This window comes from Muntiacus reevesi, chromosome 19, assembly GCF_963930625.1.
Source record: "Muntiacus reevesi chromosome 19, mMunRee1.1, whole genome shotgun sequence".
NCBI classification, from domain to species: Eukaryota; Metazoa; Chordata; class Mammalia; order Artiodactyla; family Cervidae; genus Muntiacus; species Muntiacus reevesi.
The window spans coordinates 40,622,411-40,636,445 of record NC_089267.1 but is presented as its reverse complement, the minus strand read 5'-3'; the positions used below and the strand labels follow the sequence as shown (position 1 = coordinate 40,636,445).

The following is a 14,035-nucleotide window of genomic DNA, read 5'->3' as shown; positions in this document are numbered from 1 at the left end:
GTTGTAAAAACGTATGCATGTTTTCTTAAACAGCAAATAGAAAAGCCGTACTCTGCGATCCTGTCAGAGAAGATGAGCCCAAACTCTCAACAGAGGTGATGACGGTGCAGTGGCTAAGAGCAAGGAGCCACAGGACATGGCTTCAAATACCAGTTTACTATGGGGTTACCTTGGGCAAGCTATGGTATATCTTTCTTTTTTTTTCCTCAGAGCTCCTAAGATTATTTTATTTTTAATTTAAAAATATTTTATACAAATTTTAAAGGTTACTTTTCATTTTTGTTACTAACATTGGATATATTCCCCGTGTTGTGCAACATATCCTTGAGCTCATCTCATACCTCCCATCCCCCACACCTGTGCCGCCCCTCCCCACACTGGCAACCACTAGTTTGTTCTCTGTATCTGGAGGTCTGTTTCTTTTTTGTTGCATTCACTAGTTTGTTGTAATTTTTAGATTCCACATATAAGTGATATCATACAGTATTTGTCCTAAGATTATTTTAAGTACTAGGACAATGTGTTAGTCGCTCAGTAGTATCCAACTCTGCAACCCTATGGTCTATAGCCCACCAGGCTCCTCTGTCCATAGGATTCTCCAGGCAAGAATACTGGAGTGGGCTGCCATTTCCTCCTCTGGAATGTCTTTCTCTTTGGGTTTCCTCATAAAAAGATGGCGATGCTTGTAGCACTGACTACATAGAAATATGTCAAGTATTAAATGGACAATTATATGTAAAAGCATTTAGGAGAGTTACGGATACACGCCATTTGCCATCATTTTCTGCTTGATTTATATAAAAAGCTCAATTATGGAACTTCCCTGGTGGTTCAGTGGCTCAGGATCCAATGGAGGAGGTCTCCAATGGAGACCCCAATGGAGGAGGCCCAGGTTCAATCCCCTCGGAGAACTAAATCCCCCACGTGCCACAACTAAAGAACTCTCATGCCACAAGGAAAATCAAAGATCCCCCGTGCCACAACTAAGACCCAGTGCAGCCAAATAAATTTTGTTTTTTTTAAAAAAAGCTCAATTACAAAAAAGAATATTCACGGAGCACGCTGGCCATATATTCGACTAAATATTCTGGTCTTTTTCCTATAAATATTCAACTAGAGAAGCACAGATTTGGTTAACACCATTTTGGCTGCAGAAAAAATATGTCTGCTAAATTATGCTTTGCTATGTCACTTGTTATTGGATGAAAATGATTAGAAATAGACATCCATTAGAAACTTGCTGTTGCCACCACTGCAGGAACGGTGTCAATGACATTGACCATATTCACCCAGAAGCCTCCTCCTACAGATCCACACTAGAAGCTCTCCCCAGAACACGGTACTTCTGGTTTACTCACATATTTTAAATGCACAGGCAATTAAGCTTCTGTTTCTAATCATGGCTCTTTTCTTCCAGTGACTACAGGAGCTACTCATGACCTTACAACAAGTGTTCTCAAATCCTATCCATGAATTCACGGTTTCCTTCTACCCTTATTTATCCTCTACCTCAAATTCCTCATCTATTTGTAACCTGGTGTATAATGCATGTTTCCGTAAGCGGACTCAAAAAATTTTTTTAATTGGAATGAAACATAGAATAAATAAGTAATAAGTAAACACAAAACTAAATGCATACTGATAAACACAGTGTCAATGACGAGGCTAAAAGGGAAACTGTTTCCTCACTGCATTCACACCCAAACCTCAACAAGGGTTGTGTCACTGGTCACATTTCACAAGCCCAATCTAACAGTTCGAAATTGTTGCAATCTCATTTAAAATGAACAGCAACTACCAATTAGACTGCACTAATGTATCATTAAGAGAACCCTTTTCCAAGTCTTCAGAAAATGCAGTAGAATGCAAAATGACAACCGAATAACAGAACAAATGAGTATGATGAATGTCCGGTATCTCCTCAAATAATAACAATGAATTTGCATTAATTTTTGTAGACTCAGCATGGAGTGCTGAACCAATTTTTTCATGGATGTGAGAACAAGCTCACAAAAGCTCGGGGGTGGGGCACAGTGGGGAGAGGCGGGGATCTGAATCACGGAATTTAAGTTGGATGGAATCTTTATATTTTTCAACTAGAAAATATCTCCAAAAAGTCCAATCCTCTTTAAGCCCAAAGAGGCTTCCAGGGCCCATGGAGCAAGTTTTCAGAAGCAGGACTGGCACCTGTATCTACTTATGATGCTGGCTGAGGCGCTAGAACCAGAGGACTCAGGCCTGAGTCTCTGTGTCCTGAGTTGGGTAGAAATCCAGACAATGGACTAAAATGACCTTACCTGTCTCCAAGCACAGCCCTGCTGTAAGCATCTTTGGCAGTCACAGGGATCTGAAGCCAGGAGCCAGGACTATGTTTGACTCCCCAGCCACTGCCAGCCAAATGGTCTAAGAGAGCTGCCCAAAGCTGCTCTCAGGCCCATACTTCACAATTTGGCTGCACTTTAGAATCACCTGGGGAGCTTTTTAAAACTACTGATGACTAACCTCCACCCAGTACAATTAAATCAGAGCCCTCTAAGTAGGCAAAGGTGAGAGGCATCACCTTTTTAAAAAGCTTCCCAAGTGATTCTAATATGCAGTCAGAGTTGAGAACCATTGTTGCAGATAAGCAGGTTGCCTATCTGATGAAAGCTGAGCAGCCACTAGGGACCAGCCTGTTTAGAAATAGCCCTAACTACCTTCTTGTGCTTCCCCCCAAGACCTAATATAGTATCAGAGGATTTCCTTCCCCTCCCCAATTACACTGCTACTAAGATACCACTGCTGGCTGTTTGACTAACTCAGTATTAACTGAGCACCTACTCTCAGTCACACATCAGGAATCCAGAAGTGAAATGTGGCAAAGTTCCTGCCTTCAAGGGGCATCGACAAGTCAGTATCAACACATTCATACGAAACAATGCTGGCCAGTGTTTATTGAGTACTAACAATGTACCACACTCTTCTAAAACTTTATTGATAGGTACCATTATTATCAAGTTCATTTACAGACAAGACTCCTGGGCCACAGAGAATTTATGTCCATGCCTGGGCTCCTTTCACTAGTCACAGCGGGGCTAGAAGTCAAACTGAGGCAGCCTGGCTCTAGCATCCATGCCTTTAACCGTTATATTCAGTTGGATGCGTGGAGGCATTCAAAGTTGTGGAAGCATAAAAAGACATTGTTGATTCAGAGAACAGTGGGCAACACAGTGTGGCTGAAAATGGGGCTGAAAAGTTGGGCTAGGACCAAACTATGGAAAAGCCTTATGGTCTGTGAATGGGGGGCTTCTATTCTATCTCCTATCAGCAAAGCGTAGCCAGCCAAACTTTTAAAGTTAGGAGCAAAATGATCAGATCTACATTTCAGAGAATCACCACAGGGTGGAAAGACTGAGGGCAGAAGGGCACGGCTTTGACAGAGGATGCAAGTCAGAGGAAGGCAGCAGAGTGGGGAGAGAGGCAGGATGCTCAGACATTTCTGATTCAGGAGTGACAGGGTTTTGTGGCTGATTGGAGATTGGGAGAGAAGAGGAAGGAAGCTTCTAGGTTTGTGATGAGAGTGACTTGGCAGGTAGGTGTTCTGAATAGAGAAGCAGCGGGTCTATGGAGTGGAGGTAATGAGTTCAGTTTTGGACATGTTAGGTTTCCGCAAACCTTAACATCTGCCAATTGCTAACAGGCATAACAGTTAAACCTTTGGGCTCACAAAGAGATTTCTTTGCAAAATCATAAATATGGAAACTTCCTAAAGTTTCTTAGAAATGCATATGATTTTAAATTTAGATGTAATTTGAAGAGAAACTGACAAGTAAATCATGATGATGATTGTGTTGTTTCAAAAAGTGCCATCCTACCACAATTAGAAAAAATACTCTTCTTTATACTAAGGAAAGAACCCAAAATAATCAAGCTAACCTCAAATAAGGTCTATGAGAAACGAAAAACACATACTTTTCAACTACCTAAATATTTGAGCTCTATTTTAAGGATGGTGGCATTGGGTGTGTGTTTAGAATATGTTTAGTTTTAAACAGATATTTTTCATCTTAACCCTATGGCATAGCAACTATCTGTCTTTCTCTAAATTATCTGCCTTTATCTGCTAAGGCTCAACTTAGTTCGAGAGACACCCATACAATGGCTACTCATTCCTCAATTTAGCCATACGTTATATGACTAGTATTTCAGTGTGACTATTTAAAGTATAATCCCAAAATAGAAATTTGGGTATTTTTCTAATACAACAGTTCATGTTTGTTTAAAGCTATTTTCAAAGAACAGTTGAAAAACTAGTTATATTTTCTCCTCCATGAGTATCGATGATTCAGTTCAGTTCAGTCGCTCAGTCGTGTCCGACTCTTTGCGACCCCATGAATCACAGCATGCCAGGCCTCCCTGTCCATCACAAACTCCCGGAGTTTACACAAACACATGTCCATCAAGTCAGTGATGCCATCCAGCCATCTCATCCTCTGTCGTCCCCTTCTCCTCCTGCCCCTAATCCCGCCCAGCATCAGGGTCTTTTCCAATGAGTCAACTCTTCTCATGAGGTGGCCAAAGTATTGGAGTTTCAGCTTCAGCATCAGTCCTTCCAGTGAACACCCAGGACTGATCTGCTTTAGGATGGACTGGTTGGATCAATGATTACTTCTTAAAAAACTAAACTCAACTTTTTCATTGCTTTTCTATAAATTTATATTAGACCCAGGGTTGGTATCAATAGTCTGTTTCAAGATTTCAGAGCAAAGCGCTGCCATCCTCTGCAGGCAGCAACCCTTCCTGAAGAAACAGGATTGGGCTTGTTGCTGGGCTTTAGTAAAGACTGAATGCTTGAGGGGATTGAGGAGCTTCTCTGGTGGCCCAGTGGCTAAGACTCTAATTCTCAAGGCAGGGGGCCTGAGTGTGATCCCTGGTCAGGGAACTAGATCCCACATGCTGTAACTGAGAGTTCAAATGCCACAGCTAAAAGATCCCGTATGCCACAACGAAGACGAAAGATGCCGTGTGCCACAACTAAGGCCCAGGGCAGCCATATAAACATAAACATATAAATATTTTTTAAAAAAAGACTGAATGCATAACCACAGACCACCATGCAGCCTGAGCTACCCATGATGACCTGGGTGTGGTCTAATCATCAACCCATAAAATTGGCTGTGCATAATAGCACCCCAGTGTCAAACGAAGGTGGCACGGATGATACTGAGCTTCAGGAGGCCCTAAAGACACATACAGTAAGTCAGCTACACAGGAACGAGTTCTGTTCTGACAGCACGTTTGTAAGTCCAACAAAATTAGCCTAGGTACTCAACGAACACAATTGGCTATGTAGTACTGTACTGTCATAGGTTTATACTTTTCACACAATACATAAGTAAAAAATAAAAAAAATAAAGAAAACATCTTTAATCTTACAGTACAGTGCCTTGAAAAGTACAGTAGTACAGTACAACAACTGGCATACAGAGGCTGGCATTGAGTCAATAAACAAGAAGAGTTACTGGCTGAAAGAGGGAGAGGAAGTGGGAGATGGTAGAGCCGAAGGATTGTTAGCAATAGGAGATGGAAGGCAAGCTTTAATTTCATTCATGCCTGATGTTGATGGCACAGGTTCTGTTTCCTTCTATTTACCCTCTTGAAAAAAACAATGCAGCAATATCCGGGTAGTAGTTCCTTTTTCCTCATCACAGATGACATGGTAGCAGTGGATTGCACTCTGAATGGCTGCTGAGACCTTCGTGTACCATTCCAAGTTCGGGTCCTGTGCCTCAGAGCCAACAGTGGCTCCTTAAATAAAGACAATTCCCTGCCATTTCCTGCATCGTGAACGTCTTCAGTTCTCCAGTTACTTCTTTCTCTCATTTTCCTTTGTCCTTTCTCTGGGCCTCCAATTCCATCAGTTCTTCATTAGTAAGCTTCATGTTTGCATCTTTGAAAGTTCACAATTTGTAAGTTCATACGTAGGGGAGACTTAATATACTAGTAAGCTACAGGAGGAAGTGGTCCAAATGCCCCTGGGCCATATTTTTGCTACATTTCCATCTCTCTCCTAGTCTGTACCTATGTCTTCACTAGGAGTTAACGATGACCAGCTGACTGAGGAAGAAAATCTTGGACCTTGTTTACGGAAGGTGCTGTACAATAAGCTGGCAACACCTCAAAGTGGACAGCTCCAGCTGCACAACCCCTTTCCAGGACACCCATGAAGGACACGGAAATACCTCTAGTGGGCAGAATTAAAAGCAGTGTCCTTGGTTGGTCATTTTGCTTCAAAGTAGAAATGGCCAGAGATGTAAATCTATACTAACTCATGGTCTGTGGCCAACGGTTTGGCTGGATGGACTTGGAAACAATATGATTGGAAAATTGGTGACAAGGCAGGCTGAGAAAGATTTGTGGATAGACCTCTCCAAATGGGAATCTGAAGATATTAGTGTCCCATGTGAATGCTCACTAAACGGTAACCACAGCCCTATGAGGGGTTTTAATAATCAGGTGGACAAGATGGCCAGTTGTGTAGATACAGATCCCTGACCATTCTGGTTATCACTCGGCTCATGAACAAAGTGGCCACAATGCCAGGACAGAGATTATGCATGGTCCCAGCAACACTGGCATTTGTGAAGGCTGATCTGGTCACAGCCACTGCTGAGTGCTCAATCTGCTACATCACAGACCAACACCAAGTTCCTTATACGCTCCATTGCTTGAGGTGATCAGCCAGGTGGAATACTGACTACATGGGACCACATCATCATTGAAGGGTAGCATTTTACTCTTAAAGAAATAAACACTTATTCTGAATATGGATTTGCCTTCCCCGCATACAATGCTTCTACCAAAACCACTATCCTTGGACTCAACAGAAAATCCTATCAACCATGCATGGAGACCCACACATTTCTTCTGGTCAAGGAACTTACTACCAAATTCTATCCTTTTTCTGGCTAGAGCTAGAAGTCCAGGGCTTCCCAGGTGGTGCTAGTGGTCAAGAATCCATCTGCCAATGCAGAAGACGCAAGAGACATAGATTCAATCCCTGGTTCAGGAAGAGCTCGTCAAGTAAGAAATGGCAACCCACTCCAGTATTCTTGCCTGGAAGATTCCATGGACAGGCAACAGTCTGGCGGGTTACCGTCCATAGGGCTGCAAAGAGTTGGACACGACTGAGCAACTAAGCAGCAAAAGTCCAGGACTAACTTTAATGAGTCAGAAGAATTCAGGAGTACTAAAGGAGCGATGGAAATGTGGCCCCCTGTACAGATACGAAAATAGTGCCAGTGATTAAGCAGATTGAAGGACTTAGCATGTGTTGTTCCCCCCATCAGGAATTTTCCTCCAGATCCTCCATATCTCAGCTTAAATGTCGAAAACCACCCATAATCACTCAGTCACAGCTCATGACTGGCCACCCTGGCCTGTTTTCCTCACAGCACTACTTGCCAGTATACTGCCTGTTTGTCATTATGCATGCTCTTTTTCTCAATTATAGTAAAAAGCCTTGTCAAGCAAGTTCAGCATTCAATCAAAACTTCAGTATCCTGACACATAGCTGGCATTCAATAGTTGCTGAGTAAGGGATGCCCACTTAAAGCCTGAAAGATGTCAGCTTTCAGATGAATTCTTTAATCAAGACATGTTGCTAGTTGCCAATGCAAAACAGCTTAACTGTAATGTTCTGTTTAATAGGAAAATATTGAGGTATGTCCCTAGTGGTTTAAATACTCACACAACCATGATAGACTCACAAAGTATTCCAGGCTTGGGAAAAACTTATAATTCAATGGATTGCTCTTTCAGCCATCTCTTTTTATTTACAGTTTGTGTTTAATGCAAATCAATTTCATAACATGAAAAGTTACTATGAATCAAAGCATAAATACACAAACACAATATACAATCCAAAACAGATATACAGCATTCAGGTGTGAAACAAAAGGGAATGTTCATTCACACACACAGTAGCTTGAGATCTGTTGGATATGGTTATTCCAGTGTTGGTTTCTAAAGATGGGGGAAAAAATGACTTTGGTTTTCAAAACTACTGTGGCCATATTAGATTTTGGAATATCTAAGCATCAGTGTGTGACCATGTGAACAAAAGACTTTAGCGAGTGTCTATTTTTAAAAAAGTTGCTGTGCATCAAGGCAGTTGTGAAAAGATTTACTTTCCAAAATCAAGCCCATTTTAGGCTTAGGACCAGGTTCTAACTATCTAAAAATATCAAATGATAACAGAAAGTGTTCCAAATGTGGCTACTCTGATTCAGTTTAAAAAGAAGTATTTACAGAAAAGAGTATAAAAGTTTTTCTAAATTCAATGTAAGCAAGCTTCCAGTATTGACTTCACAAATATTTGATTTACAGTTTGGCTCCTTCACATATTAGCCTTTTTCATTTCAAAATTTGTCAATTTACCTTCAAAACAGATCATTTTTTAAACTGTAAAAGTTATTCAATGTATGCAGAAATAAAAAATACTTTGAAATTCATTGACAGCAATGTATTTCTATTCTTTGTTATTTGTTGAATGAATCTAGTGTTCTTTTTGAATAGGAATAGTATGTAAGCAAAATGTATTCATTATGTTTGAATTTGGGGTCGATTAATCCATCATTGCCCTGGCACTATATAAAAAGTCAAATGCAATATCAGCCCAAAGCCCCAAAGGAAAAATTCAGTTCCCAAGAGAACAGTTGATAGCTTAACATAAAATTTTATCTATCAGTATGTCAGCATTAAATTAGTACTGCTGAAACAACACTTTGAGAATTTACAGTAACTCCTGGAAGTTCCTGCTAATGTACATACAAATAGAATCACAGAAGCTTTCTGTTTTACCTAATTGTTTTATGGCCTTATAAATTTAATGAACCAAATGCAAACTGAATCTCTGTTCCACAGCCCTTTCTTTATCTCTAAGTAAGATAAAATCTATTCTCATTTTCAAGGTAGAGCTTTATGTGTCCATACTTCTTAAGCCACATTTAAGGAAATCATCTCAACTAATTTTGACGTTGTCTCTCTTCATCTTGTGCAGGTAACTCCAGCAGATTTAATATTGCCATTCATCATCTAGTCAAACCCTTCACATGCTCTTCAAACAAATTTGGGATCCTCAATAATTTCTGTCAATTAAATAAGGTGTGGAATTAGCAGATTTATTCAATGAAGACTTCTTTTTCTTGTCACACAGGATGTATAGATGCCATTTGAACTGGATTTAGAAGATGGTGAAGTACAGATGTTTCTTCGCCTGAGTCTCTTAACAGTAGAGATGTAGAAGGGAGACCGAGATCACAAAGAGACTGGCTGTTGACTGCAGAGTACCATCGCTTGCCTTGGTGGTGGCATTGGCTGGATGCAGGGCAGGTGAGGTAGTCTGGGAGGAGCTATTTGAAGGTGTTGCAACAGTTGTTTGATTTGAGTAAGTCTAAAACATATAAAAAGTTACATTGATCAATTCCCATGTTACAGTTGTCTCTCCACATACATTTAATACACCAGTAAGATAGATGATACAGTCTCAGGTTGTTTTTTTCCATTATTCCCTTACCCACATCATTTCATTCTGAATTTCTTAGTCCCACCAAGATCCTTTAGTTTCAAAAACAACTACCTAGTGATGATTAATGACTGCAAATAACAATAACCAAAATCAAGCAAACAAAAATGTTCTTCAGTAAGTATGTAACTCCCAAGTGTATGACTTGACCCTTAATTCTTTATAAAGTAATAAGGACCCACTTTCTGTGATTATACTGACTTACTGGTGTTACAAATAGGCTTCTTCTACTTTCTCAAGCAGGGGTAGATTTTAAAGTTGCACTAATAACTTGGATTTTAAAATACTGTCATTTGAGACATATGTTATGAGAATTAAGTCTCTGTCTTCCTGAATTCGCTGGGTAACTTTCACCTACCTGTTTAATACAACCTTGCATTAAACTTAAGGGGTCCTGGGTATCTTATCTGCTCCTTTGAAGTCTGGAAATTATATACAGCCCTTCTCAAAAATGGCTACAATATTTGTTTTAAGTTGAAAAATGTAATGAGCCTCTGCCTTAAGGCAACATGATTTCACGCAAAGCATCATGAAGTCGGAATGACTTCACAACAGACGAGAAGGTTCGATGTTGGTTTCACGAGCAGCAGCCTTCCTGTCTGGTCACTAAGCCCAGCACTGTGGCCAAGGACCAAGGTCCCCCAGCACCCCAGAGCCTGAGTGGCATCATTCACCACACTATTTTTCAAGTCATAAAATGCACAGTCCAGCAGGGCACGTGGTAATCTCTCCTTTGTCAGGGAACAAAGGCAGATGGGAGATTTCAGCTCTCACTGCAAGAGAGGGTTTTAAAGGGCTTCTGATTACAGTCAGGACAACAACCCGGCACCAAGCAGGTCTGGGCCACATATATGTTTGGCTACCTATCAATTCAAAGATAAAACCATTTTATCCTTTGTTGTAAATCTATAGAAATCCCAGCTTCTTTTGTTGTAAAACCCATAAGGACATTCAGCCAACATCAACTAAAAATTTTATAAATCCTATCTAAAATAGACTAATTTTTAAAATCTCAATGAAATCGAATATATTTATTTGGCACCTACCCAACAGAGTGTGCTACCAAGAATAAAAGCACTCCCAGTAAAAGGAAAGCGTAAATAAAATGGGGAACAATTTAAAACAGGGCTCGTTATTTGGGAGTAAGACCTAATTTGGGATCCCTGAAGGTAATCTATTCTATCCAACAAAGCCTTGGTGCATCAGGTGAGTTTAAAAAAAAAAAAAAAAACCAGAGCCCAGTGCATCCATAGGAGAATCAAAGGGTCCTCTACACCAACGAAAAAAACTAATGCTAATATACGAAATTGACAGTAAACATAAATTTCCCTACTAAGCTACCAAAGATTTGCTTAACCTCAAATCCTCTGAAATTTAGGGGTGTGGGAGGGAATCTGGCTGGGAAAGGAGATGGGGCGGGGTGGGAGAGACCAGCGTTTCCAGCGGCCACGCCCCTCCCCCACCGAGGAATAGAGAAAGGCTCGGGAGAGCAGCCGGCCCGCAAAACAATAGGGTACAGTTACCCGGTCCGCGGGGCGGAAGACGAGGAGCGCTCCTCTCAGCCTGCGCTCCCAGGTGAGCCCGGCGGCTGGATGTCTGGGGACCTGGCGCACCCAACTTTTTCGGAAGAAGTGCTCAGGAGACCCTCCTCAGAAAGCCCCAACGGAAGGCGATGGAGACCCAACCGCTCGGGCACCCCCTACCTACCCTCCAAGTCCAAGCTACCGGAGACCAATGCCCCTTCTCGCCCTCCTAGCGCCCCCCAACTTCGGTCTCCCAGGCTCAGCCGCCGCTGGCCTCCCTCGCGGCCGCCGCGCACCCACCCGCCGGACACCGTGGGCAAGATGTGTTCCCGGGACAGAGGATCTGAAAAGGCCGCGGGGACACGGACAAAGCCTGGCGGGTACTCGGGACCCAGATGTCCCATCCGCCGCCTGTCCAGAGACAGTCCATCTGGCTAACAGAGGGTTCCGTGGGTCACCTGTAAGGTCGTCCCCAGCAGAGCACAGGGTCAGGAGAGGGTCCCTCCCAGACTTCACCCCGAAACACGCGGGGCTGAGGTGGGCTAACAGGGTCAGAAACTGGGGCTTGCTCGGGATCCACGAACTAGCTCCGAGTGGAGGATGGGCGAGGGCTGCGCCCCCCGAAGGGGATCGTCCTCTTTGTGTGATGCGCGAGGGGACGCGAAGACACTCCTACAGGGAAGCGGGGCGCTCGTGGGATCCAGGGACGACCTCCGCAAAGGGCCTGAGGTCTCTGGGCGCTCCAGAGGTGGGGAGGGCGCATTCTTTCCCGCTCTGCGTGAAAGCGGGCGGTGGGCGTCAGGCAGCCTGCGAAGCGCCGTGCGAAACCTGGGGCGGGGCAAGGTCCTCCTGGCCCACGCGTGGAGGTGCTTTGTTCTCGGGGCTGCCTAAAGGGTGGGGGCAGCCTGCCAGGAAGAGGAAAGTGGGCTCCAAACTGCCGCCCCCTCTCCCCCCAGATCAGATTGTACTAGATTCTCTCTCCTAGTTCGGGTCCACAACCGAAGATGGGGGCGCAGACCGGTTCCCTGCGGGCGGTCCCACCCGCCCCGGGCGCGGCCCCTGAGCCCCCTCGCCGGGCGCCAGGACCTCACCTGCGTAGGTAACAGCAGCGCCAGCAGCAGCAGCCCCAGTCCGAGCCTAGCTACGATCGCTCTCCCCATGTCCGCTCCGTCGGTGCGCAGCGCGTCTCGCTGGATTGCAGGGTGCCGAAGGACCGCTGGCGGGGTGCAGGCAAGGCGGGGTGCAGGCAAGGTGGGGAGCGCGGCCGGCGGGCGGGACCTTATATACCGGGCCAGCCACAATAGCCGTGACGTGGCGCCGCCCGCCCACCCGCGCTCCCCTCCTCCACCGCCGCCCCCCGCGCGCGCCCGCCGGCCGCCTCCCCTCCTCCCTGCCTCGCGGCCCCCGCCGTGTTCCCAGCGCCCTCTCCCTCCGCCAGCCCGGAGACCCCGGGGCGGCAGGTGGGCGGCCGGCGCCGCCGGCTCCCGCAGAGATGCTTTATGTTTTCCCCGGGCGGGCAGTGTGCAGGCTGGCGCAGGCCGCCCAGTGACTCCCACACAGGACCCGGGGCGAACTCGCGAGCTACACACGCCGCTCCCAGGCCCGGGCCCAAGTTTCCTTTGTTTCCCCGGACCTGCCATCTTATCCCCCCAAAAGAAAAGTCGTGAGCCTCCCGCGCAGCGCGCGGCCTCCAGTCCCGGCTCTAGCTGCTGCGCGGACCCCGACTTGGGTTTTCTTAAATCTCCGCCCCATAGGAAAGGGGACCTTTCGGGCTTTGTGGGTGTCCCGGACCTGGCAAGGGGCACCGGGCGCACGCACGCGCGCGCCCTTCCCAAGCTGGTCGGTCGGGCTCGCAGGCGGCGCCTCTGCCCCTCGCCCGGCGCGCCCTCCCCTTCCCCCAGCCGCTCGCTTTGTTTTTGGAGCTCCTCGTGCTCGCCGGGCGGGGAGGGTTCCCTGGGGCATCCCACGTCCGCATCCTCCCGAGAGGTGGGGAGCCGCCCACCGGGCGCAGACTCGCTGCCCCGACACCGGCGACAACCGAGTTTTGGTTCTCGGCGCTCCTCCCGGCCGCCGCTGGCGGACAGGGGCGAGGCGACCGCGACCTGCCTGACGGACGGTCCCCTTCCCCAGTCCTAAAGGCCCCTTCGGCGCTCCCCACGTGGCTTTGCTACTAGGTCCCACCCAGGGAGCGGGAACCTCCCCGGCGGTCCCTCTAGAATTCGCTGCCCCAGTGGAATTCCTGGGGACAGGCTTTTTTTGGCCTCTGTTGGAAAGCACTTGTTCGTTTATCTGTTTAAAGAGCAAAGCTTTGGGGATAAGGATATGACTTTTCCATAGCTGCCATTAGGCAGTTTAATGAACTGGCGCCTGTAGGAGATTAGTCCTTATTCTGCAGATTTGAGTGGAATATATTTTCCAACCATCCTACTGTGAAAACTTTCAAGCATACAGTGAAAAGTAGAAACTATTTTTCTGGTGGACGTTTTTTAATTTAATTTGTAATTGCGTTACTTAAATCTTTTTTATTTAAAGTTTGCCTGTTTTCCGGTCTTGGAAGCAGAGTCCAAACATAGTAAGGCTATTGTTTAGTGGCTCAGTCCTGTCCCGACTCTTTGCCACCCCATGGACTGTAGCCCACCAGGCTCCTCTGTCCATGGGATTTTCTGGCAAGAATACTGGAGTGGGTTGCCCATTCCACCTCCAGGGGATCTTCCCGGCCCAGGGATGAAACCGCATCTCCTGCTTGGCAGGCAGATTCTTTATGACTGAGCCACCAGGAAGCAGTATGGCTGTGAATGTATTTAACTGTTACTTTTGCAGAACACCCTAGTTAAACAAGGTTTGTTTTATGGAAGCAGAGTAGAGATGGAATCCACAGTAGCCCGTCTGTGACTGAATGGGCTTGTGCTTTACTGGCCAGTCACTTTAACTCAGTAACTTTCCACTT

At 45.4% G+C, this 14,035-nt stretch overlaps 1 protein-coding gene across 1 annotated transcript; it reads right to left on the bottom strand.

The window, feature by feature from the left end:
- Positions 1-7,773: 7,773 nt before the first annotated feature.
- CD24 (CD24 molecule) lies at positions 7,774-12,743 on the bottom strand. The gene is made up of 2 exons (XM_065911687.1): positions 12,180-12,743; positions 7,774-9,433 (listed from the first exon to the last, which is right to left on the bottom strand). Exons 1-2 carry the CDS (start codon positions 12,726-12,728, stop codon positions 9,266-9,268), a joined length of 717 nt encoding a protein of 238 aa, XP_065767759.1. The 5' UTR covers positions 12,729-12,743; the 3' UTR covers positions 7,774-9,265.
- Positions 12,744-14,035: the final 1,292 nt, after the last annotated feature.

Excerpts from the sequence above, each read along its gene's own strand:
- CD24 (XM_065911687.1), bottom strand. The coding sequence starts at position 12,728 with ATGGCAGGTCCGGGGAAACAAAGGAAACTTGGGCCCGGGCCTGGGAGC. Across the intron at positions 9,434-12,179 it reads CGCTGCTGTTACCTACGCAG|ACTTACTCAAATCAAACAAC; the intron begins GTGAGGTCCTGG and ends TATATGTTTTAG.